This window comes from Athene cunicularia (genome assembly GCF_003259725.1).
Source record: "Athene cunicularia isolate RWA chromosome 1 unlocalized genomic scaffold, athCun1 chr1_part2, whole genome shotgun sequence".
NCBI classification, from domain to species: Eukaryota; Metazoa; Chordata; class Aves; order Strigiformes; family Strigidae; genus Athene; species Athene cunicularia.
The window spans coordinates 39,582,132-39,602,140 of record NW_020799092.1 but is presented as its reverse complement, the minus strand read 5'-3'; the positions used below and the strand labels follow the sequence as shown (position 1 = coordinate 39,602,140).

Sequence of the window (20,009 nt, the reverse complement as noted above, 5' to 3'; positions counted from 1 at the left end):
ATACCTGCAGGTAAAAACAAGAAACTCCCAGGGAAGTCAGGTGTCATCAAGAAGAAAACAGCTCCCAAAAATAAGGAAACTGGAAATACTCACTAAAATATGTGAACAGATTTTTTTCATTATTCCTTATTCTGCATTTCTATACCCAAGCAATATTCAATTTCAAATATCCAGAACAAAAGTTCAGGACAAGCAGAACAAAAGGCACTCAGAACAAAAGCTATGAAGGAGCTGATTAGACCAGGCTGACAAAGCCTGCCTAGATCTCAGGTGACTCACTGACAGAGCAGAGCTGGAAAAATGATCAGACAGACAGTGATCATATCCAACATATGACCTTAATGGAACAGTGTTGAATAGTCATAAACTGAAGATGTAGGCTTCCTAAAATTCCCTGAAAAGAGAGGGAACTTGGAAATACTTTCACAAAGCTCCCAAATTCAGTGTGTCAGTCATAAGAAAATTAAAAAATCAGTACGTTGCCAGAAACCTGAGGAACACCTCCAACACACAAGCAAAAAAGCACAGGATCTAAAACACACAACTTGATGCTGAAACAGGAGAGCATTTGAAAAAAACATAAAATTCAGATGGACATAAACCTTTCGGCTCAGCAAAATTAAGAGTGTAGTGTCAGTTCTTAAGGGTCTTTTCCAACCTAAATGATTCTATGATTCTAGAATCTCGAGTCACAGAAGATCTAAGTGACAATATGAAACTCACAGGACAGATGATGACAATGAAAACACAGAATTTGCTGAACTACTTTATAGCAAGTGTAAATATAAAATCCTGCATGGAGCTATGTGCATAGCCCCTTCACAACACACCACTCTGTCTGGACACACAGACAAAATACAATTTTCCAAAATTATTTCTGATTGGATTTGTCTCACATTTTACAGAGCATTATAACTTTTCAACCTAACCTTACAGTGCTGAGCTGTTGCCTACATAGTGCTTTGCACACTATGTACTACAAACAGAACAAGTGATAAAACGAGCTTCTTCAGCGGAACCAGTTTGAAACAACAAACCATCCTGCCCACCTCTACTAGGTGCTGGTTCCAAGAGAAGAAAAGAGGGGCCTTCACTGGTAAGTTTACCAGCAGAATGGTCCTCATAGCTTCTAGTGACAACAGAGTAAATGGAGGCAGACAGGCCAGAGACTATTCTATGACTCCAAAGCCCGTGTCACAGTTGCCACATCCATACTCCAAAGTAGTTCACAGTGAGACTCCTCCACGTTCCATGTGGTGTCCCTCAGAAATAATCTGTAAGTCTCCTCTCAGTCAAAAGCATCTGAAATAATGCAAGGGCTGAACTACAGCCCAAAGTGGTGTTTTCACAGCGTGAGACCTAGGTCAGCGTTGCACACACCAGCATGTTGATTAAGGGCATTGTAGCTGTTTCTGAGCTAGCAAAGGCTAATAATGTCCTTGTAGCACTATACAGGCAGCCAAACCTGATGCTGTGATGTTCATACAACATACAAGGAATAGTTCCTGGCAATTACTCCTCCAACAGTCCCCCAGGTACGATATAGGAGAGCACTAGGTAGCATGAACCAAAACCATGCCAGAAAACTTTGCTAATAATTAAGCCACAGGCTCTATCAGCAGTGCAGCAGTTGAGCTCACACCCAGGTCTTGCTCTTTTTTAGCTGTATAAACTTAAGACTGTCTCCACCAAATAACTCTGAATTCCAGATTCCTCGTCCCTCCTGAGTCACCACATTAATCACACCAAATTAGAAGGATGTAGAGAAGCAGGCTCACCGCCCATCCTCACACCACTATAGAACCAGATTATGCAGCTTCTGAACACACAAGCACATCTGAGTAACTACCACTATGATTGATATTCTCTTAGTATGTAATGAATGAATTAATTAATTACTATTTATGTTATAAAAATGCTTGACAACTATTGCTATGCCTATTTTTGAAGAGCTGTATAAGTTTTTATTCATCTTTCTGCAATAGCGAGCAAGCTGTCTTCCCTCTCCATCTTGCACATTCAGTAGGGATCCCCTTGGTCCATATAGGTTCTTTCAGAAGAGTGTCCTCCCTTTCTGTACACCCTGCAAGTACTTAAAACTTCGTTATCTAGGCTTCAGATTTGTTCCTGGCATGAAAGCAGTATTAACTAAAATTCTCTCTCTAGAATACAATAGCAGAAAAGTGCAGGAATCAGGAATATTACCATACTTTACAAAGGCTTTTGATATCAGTCAGGCCATGTCATCTATTTGTACAAGCAAATACTGTAGAAAGTCCTTCTTTTTTCAATAAATTTGGATTTAGCCAAGGACTCTTCTTCCCACAAACCTCAGCTACAGTGTATCATTATACTCTATGAGATCACATTCCTCCCCCGTCCCCCCAAGAAATTTTAAGAAAGGACTGGGAGGAGATACCCACTTAGACATCATTGTTTTTGACAGCTGACAGAATTTCCATTTTGACTATTCCAGAGGTAATGCAATCTTCTCAAACCAGCATTCAGTTAGCCGAGTTAAAAAAGTGATGCTAGACCAAAAGAGAAAGCATGTGGGAAAGAAAATTAATTTCTGCACGAGGCCCTTGCTGACTGCTCAGAACATTAGCTGGGAATTTGAGAAACTACTTCCTACTCTTTATGGCCAGAAAAAGGCTCCAAACCAGTGTAACATCAGCTAATGTGCCAGCTTATGCAATTCTGGAGCACAGCTTCATGAACTCAACGATGAAAGAAACAAAATGTGCAACAGCCAAACACCTGCTTATACAGGCTGAGTATGCAGCAGCAACATCGGTAGACAAGAAAAAAAAAAAAAAAAAGAGCCCCCCCCAATAAAATTTAATGTAAGGATCACAATCAAACTTCAGAGAACCTACAAAGAAGAAATCATAATTTACACACTTTGCTTCCCACTTGGTCTGCACAAGAATTTAGAACGTACCTGAAGAGTAGGCTGTGCTGAAACCCCTGCAGTTCCTGTGCACAAACATGAATCCAAAGCAGTAGTAAGCCTCCATACCACCTTGCCTTCACAGATACAGGCGTGATTCTGTTTTAGTTTTCATGCAGGTCTGTGATGAATAGTTGTACATTGTGCATAGGCACACAAAACCAAGTATTCAATTAGAAGAAACTTCATGGGTACATTTAATTTTATTTACTGGGAGTGAAATGCAATCCTGAAACATAATTTTAAGCTTAAATCACTTATCCGCTAGATGAAACTTTACTGAACACAGATGTTAAAATAGTTCATAATTTTGTACTTCTTTCTAAGAAAAGCAACGTTTGCTTGTCAAAGGTAATCAAATTTATGCTGACAATGATCAGGCACTGAACACAAATGATGCCTTCCACATCACAAGCAGGGAGATTTCTATTTTTCAGCTGTTATGAGGACACATGTTGATACTAGTATTTCCCTGTAAGAACGGAAGCCACATGACACAAAAGCAGGGATGCCCAACCTGCATCCTCAAGGCTACAGATTGCTGGCCAAATGACTTCAGCTGGCTTGTAGCCAGTTTCCAGCCACACGCCTTCCCTTCAGTCTCACATTAGTAACTGCTAGCTTTCAGCTTCTCAATTTCTTAGGGGAAAAGGGGACGGCAATTTCACTCGTAAGCACTTTCTGAAAGCAGTAGTATTAGATAGTCTGTGCACAATATAGTTGAATCAGATTTGCTGAGCATGTGCAGATCCTTTGGGAATGTAAAATCCACTGAACATGCATGGATCAGCAGCACTACACATAGCCACACATATTGTTCACGTGAGTGGAGAGGAAGAGGATTTTGGCAGAGAAACCTGTGTTGCTACAACAATGTCTATTACATAGCCTGTTTAGTTGAGAAATCCAGACTCCACCATCTCAAAACCCAGTTTCTATTAAACAAAACCACATACACAATTTAACTAAAACCTAGCAATCTCAATTTTGCAAAACAATTCATTCAGTGTCTTTAAAGCCTCTAGTTAAACCAGACAAGACCACCATGCAACATTATTACTCCTAAACTCAGAGAAGTTACCTCGTGTCTTAATTAAAAAGTTACTACGTAGGGTGTTTTTTTTCCCAGTCTCTAATAAGACGGACAAAAGGCATTTAAAGAAAATTAAGACTGCAAAGTCAACCAATTCAGAATGGGTCAGAACACTGTTGACTTATGCAACTTTCATTCAAATTCTTAAAACTACATGCATCATTCACTGACTTTCCTGATATTGCTACACAAGATATTTTTCCACAAGATCTCTTAGGTGGAACACAAAGAACTCTGTGCGACATGTTCAGTAACCTGCATTTGCTTGCTTTTCACAGTGGCCACTATGCCTTATTTACTGCTATTAACATACTCAAACTGCTCTGAATACATGCCTACATAGCTAGAAACTACTTGAGTGATCATGCAAAGATGGAATTCCTGTGTTCCTATTTTCCTTATACAGATCACAGGAGTAATTTGGGTCTCCCAAGCCATACCAACCATGGCAGTTAAACATCTGGTTAGCTGGAAGCACCTGGTTCATCTCATGAACTGTTCAGGGCAGCAAATTCCCTGCAACTGACATCACTCACTTTAAAAACACTGCACATGCAAGATCCAACTTCAGATGCAAACATATTAAAAAAATTGTGATCTTTTAATATTTAAACAACACTGAATTTGAATACTTTTAAACCCATTTTTAGGGGAACATTTTTAGACACAGTAAGATTTCCTCACAAGTCTTTCTACTGCATTCACTATCATCGCTTAAACACTTTGCGAATACTCGTGACTTTTTATACCACCTCTGTGAAGTGGATCACATTCTTAATTTGCAAATACAAAACCCAAGGTGAATATTATCTGGTAATTAACTGCCAAATATTAGAGTCCCACAATCTGATTTGGCAGAATTACATATGACTTCATATACTCAAACACAGCTCCTTTTAATTTATGTATTTCTGTATTTTAATCACATTTTATTTGCTCACTTTTTTAAACAATGCCAATATTGTAATCATGTTATTATGTAAAATAACCCCTGGCCTAACACTGAAGAAATATAGCATAGAAAATAAAAGATATGCCTTAATGCATTTGGGCATGTCCTGTAACACAACTGCATTTTCTCTGCGGACAGAAATTAACACCAAATACCATCATGACAATATACTTACAAAAGATTATTTTTTACTCTTGAATGCATGCACACAGTTTTCCTTTGCAAGAACTACATGAAACCTAGATGCAAAACATCTCTGAAAAGCTTTGCTCAAGTATGAATAGATAGGAGTATCATTACCACATACTTCGGATAATGAGAGTAATTGCAAAACGATGCTGTATGACATTATACTACTGCACAAAATAAAAAGCCAGGATATGCAAAATAGACAGGGCTGAACTGCAATGTGAGTTGAGAAGCTTATTTGGCAGCATATTCCTGAGCTAAGATTCAACTACAAAACTCTGGGGAAGCTTGTGTCAAAGCAGGTTTTCAGCTGTTTCCTACAGAGATGCATGTAACACTTCAGTTCCTTGCAGCTGTCACTAGAGACTTTTATTCCTTTATTTACTGCTTTCAGTACAGCTTATAAGGTGCCTCTATTAAACATTTACAGCTTTGTAACACTGGTGTGTATCACTGCTTCTGAAAATTTCAACGTGTTGGGTCACATCTAGAGCAAAGGATGGTATTTAAGCAATCAGAACTGCATGAGAGCACTGCTGTGGGAGTATCTTTAGACTGTCCCTGTCAGAAATTGCCTGCAATGTTCTGGTGAAATGTTAAGCTTTTTTAGAACAAAAGGTTAAAAAAGATGTGGTTTTCCTTCAATTTTCATAGACCCCTGGCTGACTTACAACTAAACGCACAAGTCATAACTACATGGACATGCTAATAAATCAAGTTTAGATGCCTTCACCACCCATCTAACCTATTCACTACTGAAGTTAACTACGATGAACCCAATCTGATGTGGCACGATTTTATAATTATACCATTAAGCGAACGCTGATTATGTAGACATTTCTTTCTATCCTCACTTCCAACCAACAAGAAGGATTCTTTCAAAGGTAGTGGGTAATCTCTACACTAAACAGAATGATTATCCAAGCATACATCACAAGCTAATCTCCTGCAGAGAACAAAAATCTGCATTACTGCTACAGAGAGGAGTGAGAGCAATCCAACACATGGCAATACTACTGTGCGTGCAAGTCAGTGCTGTGAGCTGAAAACTAGAGCAACTTGTTCTTTTGTTGTCTTGGATTAAGAGCTCTACAGGAATTAATACTAGGGTCAAGCTTTACTATCTACTAATGCACATAATTTGAATCTATTTCAAGAATATGATACAACATAGAGTATAAAGACATGGTTTAGTGCTACAAATGAAGTGACATTTTTTGTTTAGGAAACTGTCTAGTGCCATTGACTGTGGTTCAGTGTGGATGTTTAAACGTCTCAAATGTATCTTACAAAGTTCTATCTTGTATAAAATAATTTGGTAAGATTCAACATCTTAATTTCTGGTTGCTGCACAATCTAAGACAGGTACCCCAAGAAATGCCTGTTACAATTGTATACACAAAACAAATTAATGATTGGAACAAGATGATCGCAATTTCTAACTAGAGTGCAAAGGTCTTGAATGAGGTCCCGGGCTTTGCAGCATTGTAATACACTATCAGGTACAGCAAAACAGTTGGTGTGTCTTAACAAAAAAAGTGAGTCATGCCTCCCCCACTGGGGTCCCAGGCTTCAGAATGCTTGAGAAGCAAAGTTCCCCTACCAGTTTCATGCCAGCAACACAAATCCAAAAGCAGGTTTCTAGCAGATGACTGTATAGTGATCTTCAGCAGCCATTCCAGACACAGAAGGTATTTGGTAACTGTGATAGTTACGATCTGAAGTTTCTTAACTTGGAATTAAGAAATACACTGGACAAATTTTGCTACCGTGTGACAATAATAAAGATCAGCATTTCCTTTTCATAGCAGGATACTCTAAATCTTTCTCATTTTTATAAACTGTTACCTTTCACTTGAAGGAATCAGAGTGTTTATTTCACAAAAGTTGAACCTCATTATCTAAGTGACCCAGAGTTTCCCCCTTTCATGCTCACAGGCACAAAAATTGGTACTGTACACTCACTCTAACTGACCCCTATTTCCCTATTTGCTACTGACATGCTTGGTCCAGGTTTGCCAGGAAGAGGAAAGGATTCAGCCCATCTAATTTTAGATGCCTACATCTGATGTGGTGAGACCCCTGTTGTCATCAGTGGATAGAAAAACACGTCTAGAACACAGTAAACCCTAAATCCATGCCAATGTCAAAAATAACTCTGAAGATCTCAACTTTATTGTTTCTTGGTGTTTTGCCAATACATATTTACTGAGCTATTCCCATATTTTACAGTTCAGTGTCAAACTGTTCACAGCTGACGAAATTTTTGCCGTCTATTCATACAGTACACAGCACAACAACTAGCATTCACAGACACTAAAACATCTGAAATAAAATGCAAGCAGAAAGAAACGAAAGATAACATGAAGCAAAGGATTTCAAACTCCTTCCAAGGTACTGAGAATGAAAATTCTGTGTGATTATAGCATAATTTCCAGAAAAACTGCCAGTTGTGACTTGAAGGTTTTAAGGGATGGAGACCTACACATGTGACTCCCACTGCAAGGCTTTATATGTTGGCTTTGGATTAATCTTCTCAGCCTTTCCAATTTGCTCTCCAATTTTCCAGGAATACCATGAAGTAATACAGACACCACACCATGCCATCATGCTCGGGTATCACTTCCGTAATGACACAGAAGTTACGTTATCCCTATTGACAGAGGATTACACCAAGAAGTGCACATATTTGTGCATCTGGTCTCCTAAAATATTCCCGAAACAGCTGGATTCCAGGAGGCAGGTGATCATGGTATCAGCATAACACTTTGATGCAAAATTCAAGGCCTTGCACATAGTGTTTTTTGGTGGGGTTTTTTTTTGAGCATTAGCACAATATTAGCACAAAAAATGCTACCATTTTTGCATGTTCTAGAACTTCGCAAGTCTTAGAAGAGATTTTTTTTTTTAAATCATCAGTAACCTAATTGTTTTTCCAGCCAAACCTTGTAGGTTTTTAGATGCAAGGTATCTTTATATTGCATACATATTAACACCTTCTTCAGTTAAGAGATGTTCATTACCCTGAACATAATATAATTTCTGTCCAACTGCAAGAAAGACGTTGCTATCAAGCAGTTTTGCACTATGTTCAATTTTACCATCTCTGCCAAGCAAGAGCTAGATTTATATAATTGGCAGACTCCACTGATTCCTAGTTAAAGTAGTAACTTTTAGCTAATCTGTAAGAGTTCTAAGCTCTATTATATACAACTTACCACTCTCAGTCTGCATCCCTGTATACATCAATGAATAGTCCCATAGTACTGTGAGACTAACAAGCAGAGAAACACTAAATTGCAGCATTAAAAATAGAAGGAAAATCAAGCAAGTCAGTCAGAGACAGATGTAACACTTGTGTTTAGGAATGGATTTAGCATTCATTCACCTGGTGAGGTGTGGCTTTCCACACTACCCTTTACTAAAACTAAGTAACAGTTCTGACTAGGTTTTTTTTCAATGTTTATGATGTTGAAACCTTCCATATTTCCAATACAAAATAATTCAGAAGCCAATTTCATCCAAACAGCTCTGCTTCAAGGAAAATACTCTCCAGTCTGGTATATTTTTTGATCTATTCTTAAATAAATCCCATATCTCTGTGCTTTGGATCAAGGATTTCAAATTCAGAGTTTTCAAAAAATGTGCATTTTGCCCATGAGAAGGAAAACAGCAACTTCTGACAATATTAAAATAGAACTGAAAGATCAGGTTAAGGATTGGAAAATAAAACATCATTCAGCAACATAACTGCCTATCAAACATGAAGTCAATATTAACAGCCTTGTTTACCATAGTCACAGTAATTATATATTCAAAAATTTCATAAAATGATAACAGAATGAACAAATCAGTGTAAACATCTATAACTACAGAAATTGTATTTATTTTGCTTACTAGATAGAACAACAATAAATATTGACCAATAGCAACTAGTATTGACTGAATTCTTAAACCTAAAACATAAGATCTACTTTTAAGAATGGAATTAGTCTTAACTTGCACAGAATAGAATTAAAAGGAAACTAAGTCACCAAAGCTGAAAAAATGCTGCTGTCAAGTTCTGTTCAAGTTGGGCAAATTGTAAGTCTTCTAATAAAAAACAAGTTGTCAGAGTCAGTAATAAACTGATTAGGTCTTAGCAGCTACAATTTTCTAAGGTTCCATCTGTTCTGTACATGTGCCACCCTGGGTCTTTGCCAGATCTGAGGTCTGGGACTCTCTTCTGTATTGTCAGTGAGAGGACACCCCTGCTGTGCTCTGTCAACAAAGAAGTAGTGCCTGTTTGAATATGGAGGTGACAAACTTGGAACCATGTAGGATACAATTAATACGGACAGCTTGGTAAACAGAAACTGAGATTGCTCGTCAAGAATAATAGAAAACATGGATTAAAAAAAGGGGGCATGGGAATATAGCCAAAGCATTGTGTAATAATACCACTAGAGGAAACTAAAAGTGACAACTTTTGGAATATTTGCTGAAGAAGTGAAAACAGAGTGAACACAGTAAGAAAGAGTCTAACAAACAACTTGGAAAAAGCATTAAATCATTCAGAATAAGGAATCCTGCTGAATAATCTGCAAAGACAATGGATCAAGTTTTAAGAGGTGTAGTCAGAGGAAACAGTTTCTCTTCCAAAATTTTTCTGCTGGTGTTCACCATGGAAAAGCATGGTAAGGGGCTCACATCAGAGTACTTCTCAATGGAAGACTCAAAGGGTCTGTTTCAAACACAAGTGTTGGTAGAACTTAAAAACATATTAACAAAATGAAAAAAAAAGCTAGTTGCCAGAATAAGAAGGTATTTACTCCTTGAGATTTGAAGAAACTATCGATGGTACTGAAAAATGTAATAGCTAAATTACTCAAGATCAAATATAATCTCTCACTTAAAACTGCCCTAGTACCATGGGTTACCATAATCATCTTTATGAAGATTCTAAAGCAGACCAGTCAACTACCAACCAGTAAACTTGATATTTATACCAAATAAAGTGGTGCCAGTAAGTCTTAAACAACTAGGGAATGTGTAAATATGACAGTGTGGAAGAGCCACCAATGCATTCCTAAAATTGTTACACTTCACAAATCTAGTACAGCTTTTTTAAGTAAAAAAATGTCCAGAAGAGAAAGTTGGTTGACAGCCCACTGAATTTCAGAAAGGCATTCCGCAAAGTTTCTTAAGAAATTAAGCTGCACTAGAGTAAGAGTTAATGTCCTTTCATGAATAAATCACTGGTGAAAAGCCAGGAAATAATGGTGGATTCTGATAGTCAGCTTTCACAGCGGATGGGGTACCTGTTCTGGGTACCTGTGCTTTTCAATATATTTGGAGAGGGGATGTCCACAGATGCTATTAAGAACAGAAAAGATGAGGGTCAGTCAACTGTGAAAACATGCAGGATTCCTCTACTGGGAGGGGCTGGGAGGCGAAACAGATGAAATTTAGTGTACATAGGCATAAAGTGAGAGAAAAAGGTAAAGATGCTTCTAAATTTACATATGTATCAGCCTCTGAGCTTGTTATCACTCACAGATAACTCAAAAATGTTAAGTTAGAGTAGACACATGAAAAATAGTAAACAGTGCTCAGCAGACAAAAAGGCAGATATCAGGAACTGTCAAGGAAGAAACAGAGAACAAAACAAAAACCATCACTGAACCACTCACTCTACGACTGCATACTGTACTGAACTCTTCAGTTCTGCTTCCTAATTCCAAATAAAATACAGTCAAACCAGAAAAAGTATAGAATATTACTGAGTATCTCCTGTACAAGGAACAACTAAATACAATGGAATTCTTCAGCCTAAAGAAGAGGAAGATGAGAGGGGCCATGCTGTCTCTTGCAGCACTCAGTCATCTAAAGAGGAAGCAGTTGTTCCCCATGTCTTCCACTGGGACACATTGGTGAAATCACATGGAAACAGATGGCAAATGACAGGTTCAATTTAAATGAAAGGAGACTGTTCTTCACATTCCAGGTAATTAAACTGTAGACTTTTTTGCTGTAGAGTCTTCTGAACGTTAAATGCATTCACGAGCATATGAGAGACTGGGCAAAATTTTCGAAGGAAAGTGTATCCAGACCCACTAAATTCAGTGATGCCCCCTCTGGTTACGGGTGGGTTTGAAAACTATCACCATGTGCTTGCTCTGTTTGCATATTTTTCTCCCTCTGTATGTGCTACTGCCTCTGTTAAAATCAACAAGCAAAGCTGGAAGGCCTCAGTGTATACACCTGGGTTTGCACATGCTGTCAGGTAACAGAAGGAGAAACTGGCTAAAGAGACAGGGGTGTTTTCCCTAAGAGTGTCTGTGTTTGTTTCAATCCCAGAATCAGTAATTAGAAGTTTGCTAGTTGACAATAAATTAAATTGGAAAACTGAGTCCTGATATTCAAATTCTACTCCAATTAACTGAATATTCTAAATTAGAAAATTGGGTCCTGATTTGCAAATTCTACCTCCAATTAATTGAATATTCTAAACCTGTGAATATTTTTCACTTGAATCTCCTGGTTTATCTTCCTCTCATTAAATAATACGTTCTATGGTAAACATCAACACCATTACTTTCAAAGCCCCTACAGAAATAGGGAATGCTATTATCAATGGGTCTCTGTAGTGCTGAGTTTGGGGAATGGACCCTCTTACTCTGTTTTTAGTAATGTAACAACTCCTGAACTTCATGTTTGTTTCCAGATAGGGTATAATCTACTATTAAGTAGAAATACAAAGAAGGCAGCAGTATGAGTTTTAAAACTGAGTAGCATATCAAAACAAACAAGTACAAAAATCTCACCTGTAGTAAGTATGAGCCAGGGGTATCTGCACTGCAACTCTCGTTTTGTATTGTGTTCTGTTGGGTAATAGCATCCTCCTTCTTTCGCTCCTTCTGTCCTGCTTCATCATCTTCATACTCATCGAGGCTCTAAAATCAAAAATATTCAGTTACAAAATAGTCTTTGATGTAGCTTCACATGTCACAAAATTCATTAATATTTTCAAAGATTAATTTCATATTTCTGAAAAGTTTAATTAAATGGTTAAATGCTTTTCTTTCCATGCATACTGGTATCTCCAAATCAAGAACAGAGTTTGACAACTGTTTGCCAACAAGCTGTTTGACAGCACTCTGCATTAAAACAAGAGGTGTGTGAGACCTAGTTACAAAACCACAGGGAAGACCTTCTAAAACATCAGTAAAAGCTCCTAGATTAACGTGCAATAGCTTCAGAAACAGATAACAGGTCTACAAGAGAACAAAGACGAATGTCAGATGATTTCAATGGAAATGTCTAACACATAAAACCCAGAATCATTATTCTGAGGCTTAGATACTGAGGATCTCTGACATCATCTTATCCAAAGGACACAAAAGTAGCCAAAAGCATATACTGAGAATGCTGGAATGTAGTATTTTTTTTTAAAACAGAAAATCAGTGTTATGTACTAGCTGAAGATAGCCCTAGTATATAAAAAACTAACTGCTCCAAAGCCAACACTGTGGTCACAGAAGCACTAGAAAACTCACAAACTACAAAGTTATATGTTTCCAAAAGCGAACATAATAAAATTAACATAGGTGAACCTGCATAAGGGACATTTACATTCTCTACAGCAGGACTCATTACAGAATACTAATGCAATTTCACCGGTCTATCTCTAACCAACATTTTAATGCAACTGATACAGACTGTCTACTTCTATCTCTAAGAAAAGGCATATATGAAAGATTATTACAACTGAATGATTACACATTCAAAATCACTTTCAATAAGCAGCCTTTTCAAATAAAATAATTATAAATAGATATTTAACTTGGTTCTCTCAGGTCCCTATTTAACAGACCATTTAAAAAACATTGTCATGGCACATTCTAGGAGATGATCTTTAAATCAGTGTTCTCTACCTTCTATAAAGTGGAAAGCTTAAGTTTTAGTAACATAAATTTATCCCATTGTCTTAATAATCCATTTTGAAGAGACAAAATAAGAAATAAAGAGCCACTACTGCAACAAGAAATGATCTTCAGCTCTTACAAAACCAGTCTTGTTCAGAAAGAACTACAAGGCTCACAGAAGGTATCTCATAAATTAAGACTAACATCATGAAGATGAAGAATCATACTGTGTTAGAAAAACAGGAAAAACTTTCGGATTGTTCTTCCAGCCTTCAAGCTGTTCATTTAAAAGAACGAGATCCCAGATAAACTCAAAGGAAAGATACAGTTTGACATGAGTTTGGAAAAGCAGCCTCTAATAAGTGTAGGAGAAAACCAACTGGTGACAGAAGAGACGCACCTCAAAAAGCCCTTCATTTTCAAGAAACAACATTCTTTAAGTAGAAGCATAAATCTCAAATTACAGTAGTGTAGGTTAAAATAAAAGTCTTTGCAGTGACTAAGTAGACAAGTGCTCCTTTCTTCACAAATTCTCTCCTCCTTTAGATACATACTTCTCATAAGCTTTCCAGAGACGATCAGCATTCCACAGAAATATTTTTCTCTAAATACAATTACATCTGTGAGGAAGAATGTTCTTCTCTCCTTCAATGTAAGATCACCTGCTACTAACTATTCTCTTAGCAGTTTTGGACAGGAACAAAATGTCATCATCTGAATCATCATTCAGTTAGCTAAACAGTTTATGTAAATCTAATTCAGAGTATATAACCTCTGTTTTAAAGGCTACTGGGGCTTGCTCCCAGTCCAATCACCTTTACTGGAGTGAGCCCGAAGCCTGCTAGGGCCAACACAAGTTTGAGTGGTGAGAACCACAGAGGAAGAAAGTTGTTATTTTATTACTTGTTACACATGCGGTAAAACAGTCATGTACTGGTTGATCCTCACCATTTACAGCCAATGTGGCACATCTGGCTAGGGTTGTCAAGGCCTTCCTGCTCTAAAGCAGATAACTACTCACTGTCAAGGACCTTCCTGTGGTTTCCCCAACGAAAAAATTACGTTCCACTTCCAAACATACAGACATACACATACCAACACACTAATTTAAATGATGTCCATGAAATGCCTGCTGAGCACAAGTCAGCAGGGTAATAATGGAATTTTAAAATTTTACTGCTTTTTACTGAAGTTACTAAGTTTTGTTTCAATAACCATTAGCCTTAATAAGGAAGTCTATTTGTTTTGATTCATAATGAAATAAGCTCTCTTATGCAAAATAATACTTTACCTTCAATGTCCTGCTTATGCACTTCTCCATCAACATCAGCTAAGACTGCTAATCTTACTGCTATTTATATTCTAAGCTAACTTTCAGAGCAATAAAAATATCAGTAAAAGCCAAGTTTCAGTTGATAGATTAATTATTATTGAAAAATTTAAAATGTCCAAAGTGCTGTAACAAGCATTTCTGTTCAAACTGCCCTGCAGCTGAAAATGCCTCAGCCCACAGGATGTTTCAATCAGATGGATTACTGCGTTGCTTGCATTGCAGGCTTCTCTCAAATACTACACTTTGCTTTAGAAACTAGTTTCATGTCACTGAAAAAGACATAAATGCAGTAATTACTTTCTCTGTCAGCATAGCAGAGGAACAGACTTGTAACCACTGAGGTGTAATTCTGACCCATTATATAATTCTCTCTGTCCATTCCCTTCCCCCTGCTTTTTTATTTTGCTGCTAGGCACATACCATTTCAGATTCTTATTTTCCATTAAAATCATCTGAGTTTTGTGCAGCAGATATTCAATGTGACATTCCCACATCTGATCTTAATATAAGGAATCCACAGAAATTCTTTAGGTTTTCTAGCATTTCAGTAAATGTTTGAAGCTGTAGTATAAACATTTTTCTGTAAACCTCTAGTATGGAAAATACAAGCAGAGTAAGATGCTTTCAAAAGAATCAGACTGATGAAGGAAACAGCTACAGAGATATCCCCAAATTCCAGCGCACCACTAGCCTGCAGTTTAAGGAGACACTGTACAAAGAACATTTCTGATGATTCACTGGTTTGCTTCCTATAAACATTTGTGCACTAAGAACAAACAAAAATTGGGGAAGGACTGTCTTTTCCATGAAAGCTGGCAATATTCCTACATGCAAAAGACCAGATTCTGAGCACGCACAAGCTGCTCTCACCACAAGAAATGGTGCAGAGTCAAAACGTCGCTATCCCCAATCTTCTTCCTGCACCAACTTGCTTTTGCCTTGCAGTTCTGTTGGCCAGCACATACCTAAGAGATTCCCAGTTCATTTCATGAAAGGTCAGTCAGGTTAGTTTCAGCAGTTCTAACTAGCCAAACTGATTTTGCCTGAACCAGATACCAGCACATTCAAACTATTTATTTTGCAGAACCCCAGGAATGGTTGTGCTGTATCAGCTTTTTGACAATGATGAACACTTGAGGAAATAACATATTTAACCAGTACAGCAAGATGCTCAAGCAGATACATACTCTCAGTGAAACCCTGCGTTTAACTTCACATTGAGCAATAAATAGAATCTCTACAGCACAAGCACCATCAGTTATCCTTTTTTATTTTTCCTCCACTTCTTAATCATGCTAACAATCTAGCAAAGGAATCAAATCTAGATTTCATTTCACCAAAGCGACTTTGGACAACTAAAAATCAATTTTTTAAAAATCAATTTTACAACAAAGACATTTTCCATTTATAGTATAAGTCAAAGTACACTATCACAACTTCATATCAAGATGCTGGAAAAGTGTAAAGGTTTCTATTAAATTTAAACATTTCTTAAAAGCTTCCACAGTAGACATACAAGACAAGATACAAGAATTGTTTTTAATTTAAAAAAAAAATGCAATTAGGTAATTAACTACAACAAAGTTTTGGGAATCAACATTCTTTTTCCCTCAGCTGATCATTCAGAAAAGTCTGGAAAAGTTAACTGCAAATAAAAGATTACTATCTTACACATGATTCCTTTATAATCACTCTTCTTACTGCAGCACCAAGAACCAAATGCTTCCTTGCTTTACCATGCACAGCTCTTATATCTGTTAAATACTGTCTTCCTACCTCTTTGCACAGTATCAAACCTTTCTGTCATCAGCTCCCAAAACACACAGCAAAACTAAGCAAAAATCCCAAACCTTAATGATGAGATTATATTACCTTTCCCCTTCAGAAACACTATTTTTAATAATATTTTTAAACACACTTTTATTACAATGTCCAGACAGTACCCAAAATATTTAAGTAAAAACAGTTTACACTAATATCATCTTTTATTAGAAACACAGTTTAATTGGAAAAATCGTATCTTTTTCACTAGGCAAGTCTTTCATGGGGTTTAGCCTGCCTAAATGCTTTTCTTTACAAGTTGAAAAACATCCTTACATAGGTGAAAAGAGCTAATGTTATTCATAGGAACTATCTAAACCCTACAAACAGTCTTATGGATATGGATTAACCAGTAGAAAATATTATTCTTTTAAGAATAATTTTCACATTAAGAGAGTCCAAAAGAGGATACTGAACTCGAATAACTTATGTGAATCATCTCTGTGCACTTCCAAAAATCTATGTATCTGTCCAATATCAGCAATTAGTATGATAATAAGCATGGATTTTTAAACAAAAAAAAGAGTAAAGGCAGGAATCTTTGGTATTTGAGATCAAAAGAGACCCGAATGCAGCAATGGGTCAGTGACCAAGCAGGTGGGCCAGAGCACAGCTGACGGCAGCCATAGGATGCACTCATCCTTGACAAAGCACTCCAAAAATACAAGCATCACTTCGAGATCAGTGAGATCTTGCTCTACAAAACTCAAGAGCATTCATGATAAGTCACATTTACATTTTGTTTCAACTCTATCCTTTTCTCACCCATAATAAGAAATTACAAGTGCCTACTTTGTATACTTGATTATAACTCAGAACAAATACAACTTGCAGTCTTGAAATCCACTTAGGAACCTTTCTGGAAAAAAAAAGAAAAACAACATATTTCTCTGTATTAGAGCAAAGAAAAGTATTTTGAATTCCTTTAAAGCTTTAAGTAAAACATCAACTACATCAACACCAGAATGTCAACTGGCCCTCATTATAATAACAAAAAGCAGCTATGTTTGCAGCATGCTATTCAGCAAAATATACTGTTTGGCCACTACTGTCTTCAAATATACCACAAGAATGAGTTCAAAAGTCAAATATTTAACTTATACTAATCACCAAAAAGTCCTTTATCACAAGGCTTGTCAAGAATGATTGGTAGAAATTCTAAATTTAACTACTTTGTATTATTAACATCAGAGTAAAATGCCAGGGATACAAGAGAAACTGCAAAAGACAAGCTACCTAGCATTATTAAAATCCTTCAAGAAAATAGGAAAATATAATTAAAAAAATGGATTGACAAACTATTTAATACCACACTCAAAGGTAGCATCTTAAAGCCTTTTCTGATTGATCACCATCCAAGAACAGAAGTACAAAACAGAATTGACTGAAGAAATCAAACTGCTGATGCCTGTTCCATGGCAAAAATTTTTATATTAATATAGTAACAACCCATTCAAGAAATGCACCAAAGCCTCGCTCTTAAAAATAAAATTAAAACCAACAGCAAATAAAGGTGCTAAGGGAAAAACAGCCAAATCTTCCTCTTGCTGTTGGTATGATTCACAGGCAATTCCAGCCCAACTGAATTCCAGAACTACAGGGCCCAGACTGCAGATAAAGCACAGCTCTACGTTCTAAAGGAGTTGAAATTAAACAGCATCCTCCTCTTTAAATATTGCAAGTTGCTGCTCTTACCTTTATGCTCTAATCAAGTTTTGCTAGTGACAACACATCTTTTCCCTCCTCTGCTGATGGTTTACATCTGGTACAAGCGTTAATGAAGACTACATTCTGTACACAGAAACCACCAATAGCACTGAACATATAAATCTAAAAGTTCCCCAAAATCACACACTCCTCTCCCCCCTAAAAAAACACCACAAAAAACCCCCAACATAATTTTGCTTCAAAGTGGGGTCAGTCACCAAACCCACCTCCTTAGCCCCCTAATTAACATTTTGAAATTATGCATCTTACCTAATACAAAGATTGCAAACCAGTGGCTGAGCAGAAGAAACCTGGCAAAAAGAAGTTTGCCTGTTTCGGCCAGGAAGAAAAAAAGAATTGTTGAGGATACTTGCACTGTTCACAGAAGAAATACTTCTCACTTTGCATCATACCATACATATGAGGATCAACAATAACAGATTTCAACAGAAAAGATAACTTATCCTGAACATACAGAAAACAAATTATAGTTTACAGACCTGATGCCTGGCTACACTGTTTTTCCTATAAAACTTGTTGCTGTATTAGATAGGATTCTGGGAGATACTGATATTAGAGAGCATGTAAACTCTGAAATGGGATTATTTTACCCACCAGGAAAAATGGCTGAACAAAAGCCACTCAAAGAACAGTTAGATAATGGAGTTAAAATGGACATAACCACCATCATTTTGACTTCCACTACCATGTACTTCTGCCAAAACTAAGCAAATAGAAACAATGCTCCAAAAGAAAGAAAGATGCACTGTAATGCAGATAAAAGACCATGTAGATTGGAGCACCCTTCTCTTTAAAGACAGAACAGCAGCGACAGAAACAAATCTTGGAGAAGATTAGAACACTGTTTTCAAAACAGAAGTATTATTTTTAATATGAACATGTAATATATAAGACATCCAATTCCTGTTTTCTTCCCTAGTACATCTATGGTACTTCTAAAAAGAAATAAAAGATGAGATCGGTATTTGAGGAATGTTCTGAAAGGAGATCAAACAGGTTAATCAGTGTACTGTATTTTAACTGAACTATCCTATCCTGAAGCGCAGAGTTTGTAGCCATTTTATTGTCTGAATGTCAAGTTGCACTTAAAATGGTTTTTTTTGGGTTTTGTGTTTTTAATCCAGTCCAGTGCCTTCACAGATTTCTGCTCTCTTCTTTAACAGGCTTATTGTCATATTTCTTCTTTTACCTAACTGAATCTCATTTAGTGTTTACACACAGTGGATGTGGGATTGTTCAAACGAAACAAAGCCAAAGAGGCTGCTGACAACCAAGTGAGCATGGGCAAGCCATAACAATAGACTCAGAACCTATTCCAACAGAAAAAGAAAACTTCGGCATAATGCTTTTTTGAGAGTTGTACTGCATTTCTCATTTGAAAATGGGATGTTCTGAAACTGTAGAAAAGGTGATAAAAATATCAACCAGGTTTTCTGCTCTCCCAGCTCTTTCTTTTGAGTCCTAATGCACACACCTGGATAAAAACTGTTGAATTTGACTTTAAAGGCAATAAACAAACACTTCTGAAGACCTCAGCACTGATGTCAGCAATAGACCGTATTGATCGAGGCCATGCCAGCAGACAAAGCACATCTGTAGTACTGAAGCCAGCTCGCATGGCAGTATCTAGATAAGATCAAAAATGTTTAAAGTTGCTGCTGCGATCATTATTGTAAACTATTTCTTGGCGCAACATCTCATACCTACAAATTAATCCTAACGATAATGCTGTGAAGCTGTTGACCAACCTAGACTACGGAGATTACTCTTTAACTGCATCTGGAAGGAAGACCTCTTCCTCAAGGGCTCTGCCAACATTTTTATTTTTTTCAAAATGTAAATAAATGCTCATATCAATGTTCAAGGCTCCTGTCAGAAACCCAGTCCAGATTCTCACAGTGCAAGCCCATGTCCTAACAGCTTGAAAGTCTTCTGTAACCAGCGTTTGTACCCCTGCTTCTCACGGAAACTCTGCTTAGAAATCACAGCTATTTTGTCTCCATATATTTTTTTAAGCCACTAGTGATTGGGGG

The 20,009-nt window shown here is 37.1% G+C and overlaps 1 protein-coding gene across 1 annotated transcript in view; it reads right to left on the bottom strand.

The window, feature by feature from the left end:
- Window positions 1-20,009, bottom strand: part of PAWR (pro-apoptotic WT1 regulator) — a 56,383-nt gene that overhangs the window by 18,436 nt on the left and 17,938 nt on the right. Inside the window, exon 2 of the mRNA XM_026864958.1 lies at window positions 11,994-12,122. Within this exon, the coding sequence (XP_026720759.1) occupies window positions 11,994-12,122 (129 nt within the window). The remainder of the gene's footprint in view (window positions 1-11,993; window positions 12,123-20,009) is intronic.